The sequence below is a fragment of the Fukomys damarensis genome, unplaced genomic scaffold (assembly GCF_012274545.1).
Source record: "Fukomys damarensis isolate Sample0158 unplaced genomic scaffold, DMR_v1.0_HiC HiC_scaffold_24, whole genome shotgun sequence".
NCBI classification, from domain to species: Eukaryota; Metazoa; Chordata; class Mammalia; order Rodentia; family Bathyergidae; genus Fukomys; species Fukomys damarensis.
The window spans coordinates 53,158,117-53,177,062 of NW_022900936.1; the positions used below are offsets into that span (position 1 = coordinate 53,158,117).

At 32.1% G+C, this 18,946-nt stretch overlaps 1 protein-coding gene across 1 annotated transcript in view; it reads left to right on the plus strand.

Annotated features, from left to right (window-relative positions):
- Dzip3 (DAZ interacting zinc finger protein 3) overlaps window positions 1–18,946 on the plus strand; it is an 84,374-nt gene that overhangs the window by 37,166 nt on the left and 28,262 nt on the right. The window contains exons 9-17 of the mRNA XM_010630156.2: window positions 2,570–2,689; window positions 3,897–3,998; window positions 5,284–5,376; window positions 6,116–6,168; window positions 11,290–11,366; window positions 12,919–13,536; window positions 16,207–16,239; window positions 17,497–17,666; window positions 18,526–18,570. Coding sequence (XP_010628458.1) covers window positions 2,570–2,689; window positions 3,897–3,998; window positions 5,284–5,376; window positions 6,116–6,168; window positions 11,290–11,366; window positions 12,919–13,536; window positions 16,207–16,239; window positions 17,497–17,666; window positions 18,526–18,570 — 1,311 coding nt within the window. The remainder of the gene's footprint in view (window positions 1–2,569; window positions 2,690–3,896; window positions 3,999–5,283; window positions 5,377–6,115; window positions 6,169–11,289; window positions 11,367–12,918; window positions 13,537–16,206; window positions 16,240–17,496; window positions 17,667–18,525; window positions 18,571–18,946) is intronic.

Genomic DNA, 18,946 nt, shown 5'->3' on the forward strand with positions numbered 1-18,946 from the left:
TGCGGTATCGCAGATCAAACTCAGGACCTTGCGAAGCATGGGTGGTGCCACTGAGCTAAATCCCCAGCCCTATATTATTAAGAAAGTATGAAATTTCCATTTCCCCATTCCTCTTGATTTTCTTTATCTTTTGTGTGTGTGTGTGTGTGTGTGTGTGTGTGTGTGTGTGTGTTTTATCTTTTGGCTAATTTTTATTCAGAGTTATGTAGGTCACTTTAATTTGTTTAATGTGAAAATAACTATACCATATTTCTCATGGTTAATGTTTGAATGACATATCTTTTTTAAACTTTTATTTTAAACCTCTGGGTCCTTATATTTTAGCTGACTTTAAGACAAATTATTACTTAAAATAAAGAGAGATATATCATAAAAAATACAGAATTTAATTATTCTGGGCTATGACAACTCAAACTTTGTATAGCTCTCATAATAAGCCTCAAATTATATGATAAAATTGACAAAACTAAAAGAGAAATAAAAATCCCCTGTTACAATGAAATATTTTGATATACCTCTCAGTAATAAATAAGACTATACAGGTTGTTTTTGGTACTGTCAAGATAATCATATGATTTTAACTTTGATTTACTAAAATAATAATCTTGCATGTTTTTAGGTATTGAACTTCTGTCCCTGTTTAAAACTACTGGCCCTACTTGGTCTTTTTTACTCTTATTTCTCTTACTTTTAAAATGTTCTCTATTGCTTCAGATCTTTCGATGAATTTTTATTTTTAAAGTAGCATCTGTAAGCAGTTTTCCAAAAAACATTTTAATGAACTTAAAAATTAAGTTTCTACTTTATTATCTCTTATTTCCTAGAGACAGCTCCTTCTAAGTCTTCTAAACATCTTTCTTTGATATTTACCTATTTTTCAAAAACTTGTATTGCTATTTTAAGATTTTTTTCACTAGGTATTGTCTTGACTTTTCAGTTACTACAGACATACCTTTATATACCTGTGTGCGTGCACACACACACACACACACACACACACTCTCTCTCTCTCTCTCTCTCTCTGTATGCTCATATCTTATTAGTAGTTTTAAATTCTTATTAAATTGACGGCATTCTACAAGCTCTCTTTACTTTCTCTTGTGTAGAATTTGTGGGTCTCAGAATTCAAGTTTTCTTTTTTTTAGGTTTACTCTCTTGTTTTAGTGGTGCAGCTCCTCCAGCAGCTTCCCATAAAAGAGTTCTTGCTTAGGATGTAATTTTTTTTGTAAACTTTTAAGTGTCAAAATAATTTATCTTTGGCATACTTCATCTATATCTTGCCTGGTATAGAATTGTAAGTTGAAATTAATTTTTCATTTATAAGAGTGTTTTTCTGTTACCTTTTGCCTTCCAATATTTATTATTTTAGAGAAATCTGATCTTCCTGTGATTTTTCAAACATTTACATATGATTTGTTTTATATTTTACTTTTCTATTTTCATTCTGAGTTTTAAAGGACAATCCTTTGTGCCCAGTGTTCAGAACTTGTTTTCCTAATTTCTTTTTCTTTTTCTTAATTTTCTTTTCTTTTTAAGTACTTAGTATCCCATTCTTTGCATACTGGACTGATTCTCTACTATTATTTCTTTCATATTTTTTGTATTTTTAGTTTGTCCTACCTTCTGACAGATTTTCTCAAACTTTTCTATATGTGGCTGATAGTCATATAGTAATTTATAGATAATTAGTTGTCATATTGTATACCTTTAAAATATTTTTAAAAGTCTGGGGATTTAGCTCAGTGGTTTCACCACCTGCCTCACAAGTGTAAGGACCTGAGTTCAATCCCAGGTACCAAAAATAAATAAATAAATAAATAAATCCAATATATCCTTTGAAGAATAAGTATTAAATGCTTTGTCTAATCACCCATCTTAGACCTGATTATGTGTTTCACTTATATTTAATTAGCATTTTAAATGTGAAATTTATTCCAAGTTATAACTTTTAGCACTGGAAGGGGATCGAGAGATGGAAGGAGGTTGGAGGGGTAAGGAAAGGGGCTGAAAAAAGGAATTAAGATTAACTATATACATATACCAACTCCACAAAAGTAAGGTAAACATTATGTACTGAAACATGTACTAATTTAAAAAATTAGAAATAAAATTAAAAATAAACGTATTTCTATACTGTACTTTTGTCTGTTTTGCAGTGCATGAAATGTACCACCACTATAGTAGTTTAACTATCAACATACTATCCTAAGAGCTGTTTCTGATGTGTGTGGGTATGTGTGTGTGTTATTCAAGTAATTCTTGATAGGAACATGCCAAGTGTTTCGCTAGGATAGTGAAGAGAAGTATAGTTTCAAACATATACATCTCTCTTTTCTTTATGTTTGTATCATTCAGTAAGAAATTCAATATTTCTAATTTAGAAATTTCTTATATATTGGTTACTTTGAGTGAGGGAAATGTATTCTATTAATTTTTTTAAAATATGTACAAAAGTTCTTCACAAAGAGATACAGCATGGACATAACACTTACGTTAAATATTGGAAATGCTAGTGTCTTAATTTATCATTACTAATTTATGAAAATTCTTTTTACTTTTAAAAATCTAGGATCTCCTCAATAGTTTTATCAAGACAACTGAAAATAATATAATGAAACAGACCATTTGTAGTTATCTAGATTGTGAGCGATCTTGCGAAGCTGACATTTTAAAGAACACAAATTATAAGGTACTATAATTACCAATTAATTATTTTTAAATGTGATTACAAAATTAAAAGTAGTTAATTTAATTATACTGCTAATGCAGTTGAGAAGTTGACTCTCCAAGAACTTAGATTCAAAAAAGTGTTAATAAAAGAATGAATTGGTTTTGGTAAGGTTTTTGTAACATGTACTTCTGAACTTATAACTTTTATATTCTAATCATACAGTGAAAATAATCTAAAAATGTGTTAATAGTTAGAAATGTTAGAGGTTGAGAATAGTAGCATGCCACTAAGAAGACACATTGTTACTCCTCAGTGGTTATGTAACTGATTATTGTCTCTTCTATAGGTCTTTTATGAGGGGTGGATTAGATCAGTTTTGATTTGAGGAAATCCCACAATTAGAGCACTTTTCATAGATCTCTCTGCATCAGTCAGAATAAGTGTGTGGAATCACAAGGCAGAATAAGATGTGACCATCAATGCAGATTAAATCCCACTTTATACAACAAATGAAATCTCAGTTGCAAGGTATAATATGTGTAGCAGACAGAGAAAATGGAGAGAAACACCCAAGATCTGTTCATTAGGGCGAAAAAGATTGGTATGTGGGCCCAGTGAAATGCAGTGCTCAGGGCCAGGTATTTTCTATTTGTTTTAGGTGACCTGATAATGTGGTCCTATGCCTTCCCAGGAAAGATGCAGGGTTCTAATAAAAAACACTAAGTTCCAGAAGACAGTACTAGGCATGTAGTTTAGAGTTTTATAATCTAAGCAGAATTCCTATTAAAAGGATACAGGGCTATTTTTCCAGGATGTTTACAATAGGAAATACAAAAAAGTCTACATCCTGACATAACACAGTAGTTTAGGTGCTGTTACCAAGGGAGCAAATGTGAGCTGTGGGTGATGTGGGACAGAGGAAATTAAAAGAATAATGGTGTAGAGTTGGGACTGGAGGAAAAGAGGAAGGTAAAAATGAATATGAAGAAGAGGAGACCACAATTCCTTTACAAACATCACTGGTTGAATTTCTACTATTTTGTTGAAAAATCATTAAGCTGTCATGATTTTTCATTCTCTAATGTTGTGAAGTTCTTTGGTGATCTGTAAATTTTGAATACTGTGTAAAACTCTTAAGTAACAGTTTTTTAAAAAATTTGAGGTGACAATATCTGTATCAACATTGCTGTTTCTATTATCAACAGTTTACTTTTTCTCTCCCAAGGGCTTTTTCCAGTTAATGTGCAGTAAAAACTGCTGTATTTATTTCCACAAAATTTGTTGGAAAAAATTCAAGAATTTAAAATACCCTGGTGAAAATGATCAGGTATTATATTTCCTTTTCTTTCTTAAACTTTAATGTAGCATTTATTTTTCTTTTTTCTTTTTGTCCTTTTCCTTTTCATTTCTTTCTAGTCATATTGTTTTTCTTCTCCTTTTTTCTTTCTCAGTTCTCTCTGGTGCTTATCTCCCTACCATATTTATTCATCTTTGATTATAAAACAGCTCTGTATAGAGGATATTTCACCAGCTGCTTTACTTAGTGATTTCTTTCAGTTTGTTCTCTTCTGTCTCAAAGTTTATCCTCAAGGATAGAAGTATTGTTGCATATATTCCCATGAAGGATGTAGAATTAAAGAGTAGCAACATGCAGAAAGGATAATTACATAATTTTAAGGATTATTTTTATTTTTAGGGGTGAGAATAAGGACAGACTTTAATTTCCGTATTTGGATTTGTTTGTGTTGTATTAGTTACATGATAAATTGTGCTCTTTCCCATTAAAAGAGAAGTGGAAATCCAAAGTCCAGTTCTATATTAATTAATCTTTAGTGAGCTGATTATAATAAGTTGAGTCTATTACTTTTGGTTTGTAAGGTTTACATTGTACAAACAGAAAAACCTTATGAAGTATTTGTGATATAGTAAAAATATCATTGGATATGCAGTTGGTAGATGTGGGCTCAAGACCAGATTTAGCCATTTACTGATTTTTATTACATTTACCTTATAATTTAACTACTCTAAGTCTTGTTTGTTCTATTCTAAAGTGGGGATATGCTAAACCTCCTTTATAGAGTCAGTGTAAGTATACCAGATAAAACAGGTAAGCTATCATTGCAAATTGTAAAAACAATCATATAAGCATTATTACTCATTTTTTAGGGTGTGCAAGTACTTTACAATTTCTTTGTTGTGGCAATGAATGTAAATCATCTTTAGCAGAAAGAAGGAGATGAAATATGAGTAACTGAACCAAAGGAAGTAGCAAAATCAGAACCAGAGAAAGGACTTCTTTTCTGGAATCTTAATTATTTTCTGGCATCCTCAAGTATCCAATCTTCAATATTTTAAAAATATTTTCTTACTTAGCCCATCTACTTAAAGTTGCTTTTTGTGGAACATCAAATCTATTTTGTACTAGAAATGATCAGAGAAGACAGTGATGTCATATCTATTGATATATTACCTGAACAATCTGAACAGCTAACTCAAATATTTAGTTATATCCTTCAGTTTATCGGGTGGCAACATCTGCTTCAAACTTTGACCGTATTCAGATTTCTACATTAGTGAACTTTCTATTTTTATTGTTTTTCTATGAACTTTAGAGTTTTAGTGGGAAAACATGTTTGAAGGAAGGATGCACAGGTGACATGGTAAGGATGCTACAAGGTGATGTACCTGGAACTGTTAAAATTTTGGTGAGTATCTTCTTGCTTTTCTTGTTTTCCTTCACTGCAATACTATTTTTTCACTTCAAACAGATTTACAAATCATAATAATAAGATCCTAGCCATGTATTTTTTGATGGTGACTAACTCCTCTACCCTTTTTCTTCCTATGAATTATGAAAAGTGGACTTTAAGAATAAGAAAATTTAAAAACAGAAACATGGATAATAGTTAAATTTGCCCTGAGTATACCAATGAAGAGATTATTATTAACCAAGGATTATTATTGAGTTCTATGCCACCTAAGGTTAAAAATAATTTTAGACTTTCTGAACCTCTTTTAGTCTATAAATATCTTCCTATGAATATATTTATAGATGCAGCAGCTATTACATAGATACTATTGAAGGTAGAAATGGTTTTATATATATATAACATAATAGTAAAATTATACTATTTTATACTTACTGAGCTATTGTGTTGAATTTTAAAATTACAATAAACCAAACATAAGTAAAAATGAGTTTTACTTTATTTTATTTTTATTTCAAATTTGACATTTAAATCACATAGTAAGTAGAACAACTTTGTAAATGTACTCTGCTTTGTTATTTTTAAAAGGATTATATATTGCTAACTTTTCTATTTTGGTTTATATTCACTATGACTTAATTAATATTGTCTGTTTTCAAATGTTAAGACAAAATCTGACATTAGAGTATTTTGGAAATTTAACTACTTCAGGGCTTTTTTTTTTAATCACTTGCAGTTTGAAGTTGTGAGAAAGGATGAATGTATAACCATTGAAAACTTAGGAGCAAGGTAAGCTTGAAATAAAATATTACAATACTATTTCATGGGCCTATATGTATTTTTAGTTGTTCTTCTGTGTTCTGGCACCTGTTGGAACACAATTAAATTTTGAGGAATTATTAGATGTATGAAAAATCACATTGAATTGCCTACCACTTGTTTACCACTCTGTTCCCACTAACATAAACATTTATATTTTAAAGCAAATAATTAAAAAACATGGATATTTTTCTAAGTGTGAAAATTATCCTTTCCTAAAAACAAAACATGTCTTAAAGTTATTCTTTAAGTTAGATTTTTATGAAGACTTTGTCTTATCCTTCAAAGCCCTCTAAGCTTATCTCACGATAGGACTTTCTGTTTCTTAAATGAGAAACTGAATAATGCACACACTTGCAACACACACACATGCACATACAGATTTTAAGCTAGGAATTCATAGAAGTGTAGAGGGTTGCAATTAAAATTAGAAGTTTCAATATAAAAAGTTCTTGTAACTCACTAATTTTCTTTTTTTCTATTTAAAGGATAAATACATATAATTTTCAGTCTACACAAGGACGATGTATTAATATCTAATTCCTCAGTTTTACTTGATATGTTAATGAAATCTAGATCTGTATGTAACACAGTTCTCTCTATTAAAACTGACCTGTACATCTCTTTGCATACTAAATAGCTCCACCTTTATTTTTTCACAAATAATTCAGCGTGTCCAAAACTGAAGTCTTGATCTTTCTTTCCAATGCATCCCTGTAACTTTTTCTGTCTTACCTGCCCCATTTAATAAACTGAATGAGATTATCAATGATACTTGAAAATTCTGAAACAGCTTCTTAACATGTCTGTTAGTAGCCCTTCATTTCTCTAATCTTCCTGTGTACATAGCTGTCAGTAGGATTTTTCTAAAATAAAAATTAAAATGTATCATTTTCGTGCTTGAAAATCGCTCATGTTTCTCACTGCTCTTAAAATTGAATTCTTGCCTTTACTCTTCAGTCATCTTGAAAACCACTGAACTCAATAGTGTCATCTTATGCTCTTTCCAAGCTTTAGTTATATACTCTGTACCACCTATACCGACCTTTTAATTTCTTTACAGCACAATGTCATCTCATGAAATCTCCAGATTCTTAACTGGAAGTAAAACTGTTTTACTATTTTTTTTTCATTAAGTTTATTGGTACATTTTAGGTATACAGTATGATGACATTCATCATTGGGAATTTGTACCTTTACATGATATATCTTGGTTCTTATTTTTTCCCCATCCCCCTTGTCCTCCCTTCAACCCTGCCATCCTTCCTTATTTACAAAGACTTTGTTTCCATTATTTCCTTGTCTCATATTTTTTCCTTTCCCCTACTCCTCCCACTTCCTCCTCCCCTTTAGATCTTTTCTTCCTGTTTCACATTATCTACTGTAGATTTTGATTCTTATTTACACTTTCAGTTTCTCATACCAGAGAAACTATTTGGCATTTAAACATGTGTGTCCTATTTATTTCACTTAAGAGTATGGCCTCAGTGTGCATCCATTTAATTATAAATTTCCCATTCTTTATGACGGAGTAATACTCTGTTTTACTATTTTACAGGCCTTGCATGGAATACTGTGCTCCTTTGTTTTTACCTAATTAAAACATTGCAACCTTACTTCGATGAAAGTAGATGGTTTATCATGTATTCCTTCTAGTTCTATAAAAAACATTTACTACCTTTATTATATTTTTTGGCTATCTTTTTCATTTAGCTGTAAACTCCATGAAGACAAGAACTTTATTTTGCATGTAACATAATGCCTGGCACATAGTTGGTACACAGTAAATATATAGTAGATGTAGAGATTTTGAATTTCATTATTCTTCAATGTAGTATATAATTTACTTTGTTTTAATCAGTAGTTAACATGACAATGTGAGTTGCAACCTCTAATTTTTGGGGGTGTGGCTCCAGCTTCAATCCAGAGCTTTTGTCTTTAGCTAAATATTTTTGAAATTATTTCACAATTGTGTGATAAATTGTTCAGTCAGTGTTCAGTCAGAAATGTAGCTCAGAAGAACTGGGGGCTCCCTTTTCTGTCTTTCCCTTCTAGGATTCCTCCATCTCTTCAGTGGCCATACTTCTACAGCTTCAATTTTCTTATTTCTTCAGCCAAATAGTTGCTAGATCTGCATGACATCATTTTTATTCCTGATACTGGCAATTTGTATTTTTCCCTCCCATTCTTATTAGAGATATATCCATTTTGGTGATCTTGCTGAAGAATCTTTTTTTATTTCACTGATTTTCTCTAATATTTTTCATTTGTAATTCCATTGATTCTGCTCTTATTTCCTTGTTTCTACTTGTATTGCATTTAATTTGATTTTCTGAAATGAAAGCCTTTATCATTGATTTGAGATCTGTTCTTTACAAACTGATTTCCTGGGAGATGCTGTATTAAATGCATCCCATACATTTTGCTATATTGAAATTATTTTTTATTCAGAATGCTTTCTAATTTGATGTGTGTGTGTGTGTGTGTGTTCGTGTGTGTATGTAAGTGTGTGTATCCATACACCCAGGATTACTTGGAACTGTGTTGCTGAATTGCCAGATGTTTAGGGATATTTCAGGTGTCTTCTCAGATATGTATTCCTAGCTTAATTCCTGTGATTACAAGATATATTGTTCTGTTACTACAATCCTTTATAATTTGTCAGAGTTTGCCTTATGATCCATAATGTTTTATATTTTGATGACTGAGCTTTTGAAAATAATCTGTATCCTATTTTTGTGTAGATTCTTCTACATAGTATACAAAGGCAGCTTGTAATTTTTAGTGTTCTATATCATTTCTAATTATTTATTTACTTTTTCTCTCACTGAGAGAGAAATGTTAAAATCTGGTACACTATCTACATTTTGTTTTTGTCAGTTATCTGTTTATATATTTTGAAACTTTTTTGATACTATACATTTAGGATTATCTTTTTCTTAATGATTTATACTTTAGGTAACATTCTTATTGTCAATAATAATATTGCTCCATTAAGTCTTTCTCTGATATTGATATAGCAACTGCACCTTACATTTTTTAACCAGCTCATTTTTTCTCCAATTTTCATTATTCATTAGTACATGTTTGTAGTAATGGTGATCACATTCCTCATGGGAGTTGGTACATGTGCATAATACTTCACAATTCTTTTTTTGTTTACTTATGCCCTCCTTTCTCCCTCTTTTTCCATCTCTTGGTTCCATTCCCATTTGCAAAAGATCTGTCTCCCTATTGCCCATTATCTGTCTTTTATTTTGCCCCTTACTTACATATTGCACTTCTCATATGAGAGAAACCATGAGATATTTAAATTCATGTGTCTGATTTATTTCACTTAGCATTATGATCTCAAGATGCACTTATTTCCTACAAATGATTCAAGTTTATTCTTCTTTATGTCAAAGTAGTACTCCATTTTATATAAATACCACATTTTCTTTATTTGATTGTCTAAGATTTAGCTCTTATTGAGTTGTGCAGTTATAAACATGGGCATGCATATATCACTGTACTATGATGTCTTTAAACTTCTTGGGAAGATTCCAGAAAAGGGAATTGTAGGCTCAAACAGAAAGTTTAGTTTTATTTTTTTTAGAAATCTCCATGCTGATTTCCATAATAGTTATACTAGTTTACATTCCTACCAACAGTATAGAGGGTTCCTTTTTACCCACAGCCTTGCTATCATTTGTTACCATTTGATTTCTTTCTTTCTTTTCTTTTCTTTTTTTTGTTACTGGGGATCGAACTCAGGTCATTTGTTACTGTTTGATTTCTCATAATAGTCATTCTTTCTGGAGTAAAATTGAATTCAGTGTTGTTTTAATTTGCATTTCTCTAATTGAATATTTTTCATATACTTTTTAGCCATTTATATTTCCTCCTACTGTAAGATTCTCTCTGACATTAGTATAGCCACTGCAGCTAACATTTTTAATCAACGTATTTTTGATTAATGTTTGCACTGTATATTCTTTTGCATACTTCAAGTTTGTGTATTTAAAGAGAGGTTTTTGTAGACAGCATAGATCTTGCTTTTTCTTTTATGTAATTTGAGGATCTTTGCCTTTAATTTGGGAGTTTATTCCATATGTTTTCTATTAATTATCTATACGTTACATTTAAATCTACTGCCTTCTTTTCAATTTTTTCATCTTTTTTGTGTATTTCTAATTGTAAGCTATAACAGTAGTGCCACAAAGAACATTATATATACATTCACAGGTTAATTTATATAGGACATTTCTCAGAACATATACCTAGAATTGGAATTGTTAATCCATTTATTGCATATACTCAACTTTACTAGATTTTGCTAAACTTTTTTGCACAATTGTATTACTAATTTACACTTGCTATTAGCCATCTAGGAGAATTTCTTTTACTTAACTGTCCTAGCCAGTGCTTCATATTAGAATTTATATTATTTCTAATGTGGGTTATTGACATAATGTTGTAGTGGTGTTGGAGATAAGATCAGTTAATAATAACAATAGCCACCACCAAAATTCCTGGCCTCATTAAGAATACATCCTACCTACTGTAGTTATATTTTTATTTTCATTTGTGACCTTGTTTGAGGGTTGATTTCAAAGCCAAGCCACAAGATTTTTTCATCCATTTAATGGTAAGGTATACCTATTCCTAGTCTATAATAAATTTTTCTACTTGTTACCTCTCTGTTTTTTAACTGAATTTGTTGCTATTATACCAGTTTCTTTATTTTTTAAAATCATTTAGCATTAAGTTGGGTTTTCTTAGAGTAATTATTGTCAAGAATTGTGTGTAAAGGAGGAGTAAGGAATTCCAGGTTTGCTAATTTTTTTTCTAATAATATAAATCATTGCTTTTGTTTTTGTGGCTGTTGTCCTACCACTGCACAGCCTTCTTGTAAATAAGTTTGATTCCTTTTGTATAAAATCTATCAATGTTCCTTACATCTTTATTTCAGTGAAAATGACAGTATGAGATTGTCGTTGCTGGTGTTTTTATATTTATTCTTTGGTCTTGTTAGCCATGTTTGTAGTACAAATCTTGACATATTTCTGATATTATTTCACTCTAACATAATCTTTTTCCCACTTGCAGTTATAAGAAGTTGATGTCTCTGAAAATAGCTGATACTGATATAAGACCGAAGATCGGTTTAAAATTTAATACAAAAGGTATTATTTTATTTCTGTATGACTCCTGTTGACAATTATGTAAACATGTTTTACTTTCCTTGTAAAGTGCCAGGCCATTAACAATCATGTTATCACCTAATATTTGTCATGCACTAATCTTAAATTTACACCATTAAGAAACACTTGGCATAAGCACTGGGCCTGACCTTACAGACAGGTATGTGGATCTCATATTATTTTCGCAACCTGTGAGGAGGTAGTTCAGGTCTGGTGACTACACAGTCAGATTTGCCCCAGGAGAGGTTTCTTTCAGTCCCCTTACTGTTATTACATTCCCTTTTAATAGAGCAAGCATTGAGTAGCCTAATGTGCACGAAATGAGCATTTGAGACTTGGAGGAACCAGCTGATGTGAACTTAGGTTCCAACTACTTAGAAGTGTACTAGGAAATGCTGTATCCACACTTGGATACATTGCAGGGCCTTGTTCCCTTGGAAGAATAGTTTGGTTATAGTCCTTGCTAGGGAGAATGGATATCCCTAAAGCTGGCTGGCTCTGTATTTGGTAAACTAGAGAAAGCTCCTCAAATCATTTGATTTTTAATTTTGTTCACCCCCGCAATGTATAACTAGTGTATTAAGCAAAAATATTGATCGGGAAAAATCTCTAAAACACAAGATCATGACTATTATCTATTTTTCCTCAGTCTACTTTCCTCGTCTGGAAGCACTTTGATATTGGTGAAAATATCAAATAGTTTTTAATTTCATACCTTATTCCATTTCACTGATGAAATACCTACTGAATCATTAAATTCATAAGATTGGGTAAGGACAGGAAGTTTATTACATCAGTGCTTCTCAAACCCTGAATATATATTGAATCATCTGGCTATTTTGTTAACATATAGGTGCCAATTCAGTAAGTCTGGGGTGCTTGATATTTCTAACAGTTCCAAAGGGAATGTTGATATCATTGGTCTGTGGACCATACTGAGTAGCAAAGCATTAGATCACTTTATGTTTTTTTGACATATGGTAGCCACTAGCCAGCCGTACATGGCCATGCACATTGATATTAATTTAAATGAAGTAAAATTGAACAAATAGTTTGTCAGTTAGACAAACAACATTTCCAGTACTCAAATGAATAGTGGACAGTGCAAATAAAAAAATTTTGTCATAGAAAATTCTATTGGATAGTGCTGATTAAGATAAAATATGATTAAGTAAATAAAATATAATAAAACATTGGCATTTACCATTCTTGACAAATTTGGCTTAGTACTCTGATGCCATTTGGTGGCCAAAACTCATTTACTTGAATAGAACAATGGATGATTGAATGTTTCTAATGGAGGATAGTCTTTGTGATACTTTTGCTTGGGAATATACTGTTTTGGTTTAGATATATTTGCAGCTAGGCAGAAAGCAATGTGCTTATTGAGCACTATGTGTGGCAAAGTACTATACTGTGCTTCATTCTTTTGGCATAATTCCTGTCCTACCAGAGCTTAGAATGTAATGCAAAAGACCACATAGAAAAAGAGCATTAATGTGGACTATCTTGACTTCTCAAAATTCATTTTCAGATGAAATGCCTATCTTCAAACTTGATTATAATTATTTCTATCATCTGCTTCATATAATTATTATTTCTGGTACTGACATTGTCCGGCAAATATTTGATGAGGCTATGCCACCCCCTCTTTTGAAAAAAGAGCTGCTCATCCACAAGAATGTACTGGAATCCTACTACAACCATCTTTGGACCAATCACCCTTTGGGTGGATCATGGCACCTGCTTTATCCCCCAAACAAAGAGCTACCACAGTCCAAACAGTTTGATTTATGCCTCCTATTAGCTCTTATAAAACATTTGAATGTATTCCCTGCACCCCAAAAAGGCTGGATTATGGAACCACCATCTTCTGACCTCTCTAAGTCTGCAGACATTCTGAGACTGTGCAAATACAGGGATATCCTCCTTAGTGAGATTTTGATGAATGGGCTCACAGAGTCACAATTCAATTCAATTTGGAAAAAAGTTTCAGATATTCTTCTGCGTCTTGGGATGAAGCAAGAGGATATCGACAAAGTGAAGGAGAACCCCATTGAGAATATTTCCCTGGATTACCATCAGCTGTCCATCTACTTAGGCATACCAGTACCAGAAATCATCCAAAGGATGCTATCCTGCTATCAACAAGGTATGAAATAATTATTTATTTCACACAGGAAACCTTTATGGACCTTTCTGTGCCTATATCATGCACAGTATAGTTGTCAGGGAATTCAATGAACTCACATTCTTGGAAGGATAGACTTATCAAGAAGGTAAATAGAAATAATAGTGCTAAAGATGTTTCTAGAATACACGGGAAATCCTAGTTTAAAGGAATCTGAAAAAGGTTTCTGGAAAATACAATATTTTAAAAATTCTTGATGATATGTAGAGGTTAGCCAAGTAAAGAAGAGTAACAGCAAAGATATAGAGACATAAAACTATTATGATGAAGGAAACTAAAATATTTGGCATTAATGAGATTAAAGTAGGTGAGAATTTATGGGTAGAATTCATTTAAGAGCACTTCTCTTGTCCTGTTGAGAAGTCTGTTTTTTCTCAAAGAGAATTGTTAAAAGATTTTTAAATAGAAGAGTTTTATCACTTCTCCAAAAGTAAGGATGGCCAATGCCATGAAATACAGGTACTCTGTGTTTAAGGATGTCTTTATAAATACAATAGGTATGTTTTTCTCTTTAGCTGAATTTTGATGTTTATTTGGCTTTGTTATTGTTTGTTTGGCTGGTGGGATTTTTTGAGACTGTCTTATATGTATCTAGTCCAGGCTGATCTGAAACTCCAGGCCCTTCCAGCTTAGCCTCCACAGTGATGGGAATATAGGTATACACTGCTACATATTGCTAGTATTAATGTTTAGTTTAAATTTTTACCACCTACTTTGTTTGTAGATGAATAAAATATCAGATAGCATCCATGGAAGTGCCTGAGGTCTGTAGTGTCCATTCCCAGATGTGTCCATTGATATGTAAAAGACTTCAGACTTCTATGGAATGCCAAGATTGCTTTTAGTTCTCTTTGGAAGTAGAGTTCAAGTTCTGTTAGCATCACTGAAACTGTTGCTATGCTATTTATTCTAGGTAACTGTTTCTGGTCCCAAGTTATTAGTGTAGTGGGTAACACAGGTGCTACTTAAAAGAGTTGAATCTTCCTGAGTTTGTAGTAATTATCACATTGGTCCTGAATTTCTTCAGAGGTAATTGCACTGCCTCATTACCCATCCTTTTACCAATGTTCTGGCTACTATTGTTTTCTTGTTTAATCTTTTAGAACCTTTTTTGAGTATCAAAAAGATGCCTAGATTGATGCTATGAGAAGGTTGGGCAAGAATCCTTGATTCATAAGTTGACTTATTAATTGCTTTTAAGCAACTTTTATTTGGATAGTTCAAAGAGCTTATTGTTTGAGTCCATAATATAAGATTTCTTAGTTTTTTATCTCTTTCCTCAGTTATTGAAAGTGCAGTGTTTATATATTTGATTATCTGATTAACATCCATTGTCCTCAATAAATATCCATAAAGATTGTCTTTCCTTCCTTACCGGTAATTCAGTCTCTAGAGCCTAACATATCACAGACACCTAATAAATATTAATGGGCAAGGAAAGATATTTTCTAATTGACTTCAACAATTTTCTAATTTCTTCAACAATTTAGACTAATAAGTAAGAATGCACTGCTTGGTGTAATGTGCTATCTGTTTATGAACTATTCAATTTTTTCATTACTAGGAGTTGAACCCAGGGGGCTACATCTAGAACCATTTTACTTTATCTATTTATTTAGAAACAGGGTCTCACTAAGTTGCCCAGGTGTTCTCATGTCTCAGTCAGTTCTGGGAGTATAGGCATGCCCTCTTTTAGCTATTAAAGTTTTGTCTGCTATCTTTAATCATGGACTTGTGTCTTACTTACTTTTATTGTTACTGAGACAAAGTACCTGACACCCAAAGGTAAAGCAGGAAAGGTTTGTTGTGGCTCATTTTGTAGAAGTTTCAGTTCAGAGTTGTCTGGCTCCATGGCAGAGTGGCATGGCAGATAGGCATCTCTGAGAAGAAATAGATCATGGCGGGCAGAAGGCAACAAGGCAATCACTAAGCCACAAGAAACAATAGCAGCTTCTTTCTGCCCCTTAATGTTCTATCTAGGATGCCTAGTTGGGGGCACGTGCCAAAGCAATCAGTGGACTAATTTAATAATCGCACACCCTTGATCCAGCCTCACACACTGTAGATCCAGGCACCTCTAAAATGCCCTCACAATGATTGCATGAGGCTTAGAGGTGACATCTAGACACAAGCCAAAGGAGCTTGTAATCTTTATATTATAATTGAAAGATTTCACCTTTTCTAAACTGCATTGGTGAGCAAAACTTGTTACATTTATAGTTAATTGTAAAATAAATTGGTTCTATAATAGTACATAAGATCCTAATGATATAATTGACAATATGAAATAGGAAGAAAAGGGCTAAATGTGTAGGAAAACTGGGAAGGGTAGGGGAAAGGTAAAAAGGGAAAGGGAAAAATAGGAGAAAATGAAAAAATGGAAATGAAATGTTTGTAAATGGGGAGGGGAGGAGGGGGTGAAGGGAGGGCAGGGACAAGGGGAAAAATGAGAACCAAGACCTGTCATGTAAAGGTACAAGATCCCAATAATGAATGTAACTGTACTGTATACCTAAAATGTACCAATAAACTCAATGAGGAAAAAAAAAGATGGCTTTTCTTAAATACAGTCAGACATTTACTGGTTGTATTTCCAATTGTACATCTAAATATTTTCTTTATATACCGTAGGAATTGCTCTACAGTCTATAACAGGCAGTCAACGTAAGTACATTTAAAAACAAAATGCTTAAGTCATTTTGTAACTTGGGATGCCTATGGAATATCTATGAAATTTATACTTGGTCAGACAAGCTATATAGTAAATTATACCTGTTTGTTAAAAGCTTGGAAAATCTTGTGATCTAATAAATTACTACTGGTCTGAATCTACTATGAGTCTACTCAGCCTTGGTCTTTTAGCTCTTCCCGATCTTTTATGTTTCAGATTCATATCCCAAGATAATACTAGTTACAAAGTTAATTGGATCAATGTCAAGACTTAAAAACTTACTACTATTTAGATTCTAAGTACTAGAATGTCTAATATCTAGAGTCTACTTAAGATACCAGTAGAACAACATAGTATTTAGTACTTATATGACTGAGGTTTACCTACAGACGATGATCTGACTTTTCACTAACATGACACTTCAGCTAATAAAGTGCCTACCTGTTTGCTTTACCTGTTCATATGTTGTATTTAGCATACAAAGTTTTATCTGGCTAACAGTACATCATAGCTACACATTTTTGCTAAGTGGTGAGTTGCTATTCTTAAAACTTTCCAATGATTAATTGATTGATTGAGATGAGGTCTCACTATGTTGCCCAGGCTGGCCTTAACCTCCTGGTCTTGAGAGATTCTCTTACCATCACCCCCTACTAGCTGGGACTACTGGTGTACACCACCAAATCTGGCTTTTTAATTTCTATTTATGTGCCTTTTTAAAAAGGTAATTTACATTCCACAATTAAAATTATTCTTAAGAAAAAAAGCACCATGAGTTTGTTTGTAGTTAAATGTTGGACCATCCATGATGATGTACTGAGACCAAGTCTCTCAGGCAATATCAAGGAGTATAGTGTCAAAGAAGTCATATCATAGGGAATTGGTAACTTTCTTAAGAAAAAGAGAAAAAGGTTATTTTGGCTTTTTCTCATCTTTGCTTCAGATTTATACACTAAAATAATACTAGTTAGGGTTAATGTCAAAACTCAAAATCTTATTATTTAGAATCTGTCTAAGTTCTAGAGTATCTAATACCAAAGTTTATTTTAGGTACCAGTAGGGTAACATAGTATTTTGGTTCATGTTTATTGGTTCCAAGACAGTATAGTTACCTATTGTTTGGTCATTGATAAATGGCCATTGCATTTTTATCTAGTAATTGGAAAGAATAAAATGTCATTTTTATAATTGTGATAAGAGGCTGACATTTCTTGGATCCAGATTCTGATTGTCTTGTTTTTAATGTTTAGGTATTGAAATAGAAGAGTTACAGAATGAGGAAGAAGACCTAAGTCCACCACTTATGGAATACAATATAAATGTGAAATCAAACTCTGAACTACAGTTAGCAGATATGAATAAAGATGGAGCTTCCATACCCAGTGAATCTTCAACAGAATCTGTTAAAGATCTCCAAGAAGTATACGCTTTCATTAATATTTGAATTTGGGGCCTTCAGTTGTTGCATGTACTACATTTAAAGCATCTAAAATGATCTTAACTAATCCTTATTATAGTGTTTCCCAAGAAATTGAAGTAGAATAGTTCTTTCTTCACTGTTTTCTTTCATAATCTTTCCTGCCAAAATCATTTTATTTGCCAACATATACTGAACATTTCATATGAACCAGGCACTACACTCAGTTCTGAGACTATTTCTTCATCCTAAGGGTAGTAGATGGGGAGGCTAGTAGAAAGAAAATAAAATAAGGAAGAGAGGAGAGAGAAAGAGGAAACTAGGACATTTTGATGCCACTTGCATAGAGGTAAAATTTAAATAATACAAGATGGAATCTCCACATTTTTACGGATAAGTGGCAACAATTACTATAAAGTTACTTATTTCTTCTTAGGCTTACTCTTTCATAGACATGAATATGTTATTCTTTTAAATGCTCCTTCCTCCTTTGTTACTCATGTACATGTGTATAAGTGAACACCCTTCAGTAATTTTTCTTAGCCTACATATTGAGAATATTGCTGATCCTTTATATGTCTGATTTTTCAAAAGCAGAAAACTAGTGGGCTGGGGATTCAGCTCAGTGGTTCTGGTGCCTGCCTCACAAGCACAAGGGCCTGCGTTCAATCCCTGGTACCAAAAAAAACAAAAAAATGCACAAAACTAAGATTAAAATTAAAATGTTTTCATAAAATCTAGAAAGAATATGATCTATAGTGCCAGAAGACAAAAGATATCAATAGTTAGAGGAAACATTATACAAAACAACCCATTATGTAGCTTGAACTGCACATTAAATAATTTATTTTTTACCTACTAGGTAAAGAGTAAACCAAAGAAAAAAAAAACAACAAAGCATAAAAAGGTAAGAGGCTGCATAAATATTATAATAGGATATCTGATTATATACTTGCATTTAATTATATATTCATTATTAGAACTTGAGTTTCTCCAGATGGACACATAGTACAGATGATTGAATAGTTTACATGAATATTTGATTATAGTTTATATGTTGTATCTTGAATGGTTTAAACAATACACAGGTCTCTAAGTCCTAATTTATACATTTGTACATACAAATAAGTAGACTGAATTAGTCACTTAGAAATTTCAATATTTTTTATATGCCACTGTAATTTTTAAAATGCCTATTCATTGTTTTAATAACAGCTTCTTTTTGTCAGATCGCTCCTACATTCAAAAACATTTTTTGAAACCTTAAAAATTTTTGATTTTCT